The sequence below is a fragment of the Solanum stenotomum genome, chromosome 1 (genome assembly GCF_019186545.1).
Source record: "Solanum stenotomum isolate F172 chromosome 1, ASM1918654v1, whole genome shotgun sequence".
Classification (NCBI taxonomy): domain Eukaryota; kingdom Viridiplantae; phylum Streptophyta; class Magnoliopsida; order Solanales; family Solanaceae; genus Solanum; species Solanum stenotomum.
In genome coordinates, this window is record NC_064282.1 from 15,451,626 (window position 1) to 15,454,819 (window position 3,194).

Sequence of the window (3,194 nt, forward strand, 5' to 3'; positions counted from 1 at the left end):
CGGGAAAATTAGCTGTCATATACCTAGGGTTGAATTGATTAAAGACTCTTTTCAACTCCGTTTCTTCCTTCACCGGCCACCGCAAAATTTCCGGCAGATTTCGTTTCTCCGACGACCAGCAAACTGTACCGCAAGGTGCGTCCTCATCTCTCTCTTCTCTTTCAGTTTTTTTGTGTGAATTTTTATGCAATTAAGTTGTGTTCAGTTCCTGAAGTGTCTGCATAGAAGTTCGGATGTAACTATAGATACCGTTAGGGTTCTTTCGTTCCCCTGTAATGAATGTTTATACTGCTATTTCCAGGATTTTGGCACATAAGAAGAAATGGGTGATGAAGGAAATCCACAAACTCCTAGAAGAACCACTAGAGCATCATTGTCTAGCACACCGAATCCAAAAAGTTCTACAGGGAAGTTAAAATCATGTAACTTGTTGCCTTTGACAATACATGATCTCGCTTATGGAGATGAATCAATTAGTTTCAATGATTTGATTTCTAGTTTACCTGGTAGACGTGCACAAATTATTGAATTATTACACCTTTTGGGCCCTTTGGATTCTCCAATGTTTCCTGTGTTTGTATATGGAGGTGCTTCGACTGGGAAAACAAGTTCGATTCTTCAGACATTTAAGCACCTAAAACGTCCATTTGTTTACTGCAGTTGTATAACGTGCTATAACCCAAGGATACTATTTGAATCTGTGTTGAACCAGTTATTGCTTCATAGAAGAAATGAAAGCAATCGTTATTCCAGTACGAAACGCTGTGAAAGGCCCTCCGATTTTGTAAATCTTTTGCAGGAGGCTCTTCATAATGTGGTAGATAGTTTGAACGGGAATGTGGAGAAATCAAGCTCGAAGAAGTCGGTGGGAAGGGCTAGGGGGAAAATGGTTTACTTGGTATTTGATAACTTGGAGCTTGCTCGTGAATGGGATAAGAGTTCCAACATATTGCCTTTTCTCTTTAAGCTCTATGATATTCTGAAAATGCCAGAAGTGGGTTTGATTTTTCTCAGTAATGCCTCACCTGACACTTATTACTCGGACACTGGTTATGTAGAACCCGTTCCTGTTTACTTTCCTGATTACACTGAGGATGAGCTTCGTCAAATCTTAATGAAAAACCCGAAAAACCCAAAGCTATATTCTTCATTTCTTGGGTAAGTTTGAATTTTCAATTTGATTTTTTCACTTTGGTGGCTTTATTAAAAATTTAACCGATACACAGTCTTTCTTATTTTAATACAGAGTGGTGTTGAGGCCATTTTGTCGAGTTACTCGGCGAGTTGATGAATTATTGACTGCATTCTCATCATTATATCAGATATATTGTGAACCTCTTGATGATTTAGGCATTGTTCCAAATGAAGATATGAAAAGAAAACTTTTTTCTCATCTTCAACCACATATTGGACCATCCCTGAACGAAACGTTCAAAGTTGAAAGCAGGCTGTCTTCTGATGCCTCAGCTAACACGAACAAATGGAAAGGCATTGCCAAGAAAGTTGGAGTTAGTGAATCTTCCAATGAGATAGACTTTCACATGTCTGCTTGTGCCAAATATCTTCTTATTTGTGCTTTCCTTGCTTCAAGAAATCCAGCTACACTTGACGCATCCATGTTTGACTCAACTGGAGGTTCCAATAACAAAAAACGAAAGAGGTAGTTAGTAATTCCGGATTCTGTTTTTCTTATGTTGCTGTCAATTCTAGTTTCCTTCATTTGCTAGATAAACTGCTTGTATTGATGGTTTTCTTCGCATTTACATGAGTGCTTTGGTCATAACTTCTTTCTTAAATTCAGCAGAGAACAAATATAGTACATCTTTGTTGCATGATAAATCGCAATACTTGACATATGTATTACCGAAATAATCAGGGGTGATAAATTGGACTACTTGACGTCATAGGAATCACTGAAATAGCCAGATGTGAAAATGAACATTTGCTTCCTTATTATCTTATTTATCATCGAAGCAATTAGTAGGAAACATTCTGGTAATTGTTACAAAGCTTTGAAGTCCTATTGGCTCATTCGTGAGACTTCCTTAAGTAAATTTAAGTTTTGAAGAAGTGGTGATGTTGTCTGATGATTAGGTTTGCTGGTGGATCCTTATTGGCATTTGAACTGTTGCTACTTCTTATGCATCAACTTATATCTCTTAAGAATTTGTATGAAACTGTTATTTTACCTTCTTGGTATTTGATGATCTCAATCCCTTTTAAAGTTTTAGTGTTTTTTATTATTCTGATGCAAATCATATTTTAGTTGTCTTTTATTATCTTACTTCATTTTCCCTTACACGTCAAAGATATGATCTCTTCTTTTAGGAGCTCGGAGAAGTCAAAAGAGAAGAAGGAAATTGCAGAACAAGAATTGCTCTTGAAGGGACCAGGAACGTTTCCCTTGGAAAGATTATTAGCCATCTTCCAGTGTATTGTATCTGTGTCAGAATTCTTACCTGATGAAGTAGCACAAGGAGATGGTGGATTGGAAGGAGAGAGTTGGACTAACGGGCTATTGTCTGATGTTCTTTTGGAATTATCAAGTCTGTGTAATGCCAATTTTATCAGTAAAGGCGGAAGTTGCCCCTTGGAAGGCGCTAATCGGTATCGATCTATGGTGTCTGAAGCAATGGCTCTTAAGGTAACCTTTAAATACCTGTTTCCATAATTGTTTAAAAGTAAAAACTGGCCGTATTTTCAGAAGCTGTTCTCACTGTCCACTGTGGCTCATCTTGTTTCTCGAACTGCAGGTTGCAAAGAGTCTAAAATTTCCTCTGGCAAAGTATTTATATAGAGGAGGATGATATAGAAGATGTCTATGATTTGCATGTCAAGCAAGAGCAACATGTGAACATGATGCAGTCGACAATGCAACATCACCTAACCAACCCCTGTGGCATGGTGAATGTACGATTAAGATTCTACTTATATTTATCTCACTCATTATTGTATACTCAACGGCGAAAGGCTAAAGTGTAAGTTGATTGGTTGTACTCCATAAAGAACAATTAAACAGTATCATCTATCAAAATACCCAAGCCATGAGTTCTTTGATTTTTCCAGTGTAAGAGTCTAAGCTAGTCCATTACTTTGCAGCCATTGACTTCAATATTGTTAAAATACGTGCATTTGAGACCTATATATGTGGGAGACATTTTTAAGATGGATGTCTCATTGTCATAACCCTTGGA

General features: G+C 37.4%; 1 protein-coding gene across 1 annotated transcript; it reads left to right on the top strand.

Annotated features, from left to right (window-relative positions):
• Window positions 1-2,821, top strand: LOC125853334 (origin of replication complex subunit 5). The gene is made up of 5 exons (XM_049533004.1): window positions 1-135; window positions 302-1,158; window positions 1,247-1,660; window positions 2,329-2,644; window positions 2,754-2,821. The coding sequence occupies exons 2-5, from the start codon at window positions 323-325 to the stop codon at window positions 2,805-2,807; spliced, it is 1,620 nt and encodes a 539-aa protein (XP_049388961.1). The 5' UTR covers window positions 1-135; window positions 302-322; the 3' UTR covers window positions 2,808-2,821.
• The last annotated feature ends 373 nt before the right edge of the window (window positions 2,822-3,194 follow it).

What these genes read in the sequence shown, in the direction of transcription:
- LOC125853334 (XM_049533004.1), top strand. Translation starts at nt 323, where the DNA reads ATGGGTGATGAAGGAAATCCACAAACTCCTAGAAGAACCACTAGAGCA. An exon ending in CTATATTCTTCATTTCTTGG is followed by an intron (nt 1,159 to 1,246) that starts GTAAGTTTGAAT and finishes ATTTTAATACAG; the next exon opens with AGTGGTGTTGAGGCCATTTT. An exon ending in AATAACAAAAAACGAAAGAG is followed by an intron (nt 1,661 to 2,328) that starts GTAGTTAGTAAT and finishes CTCTTCTTTTAG; the next exon opens with GAGCTCGGAGAAGTCAAAAG.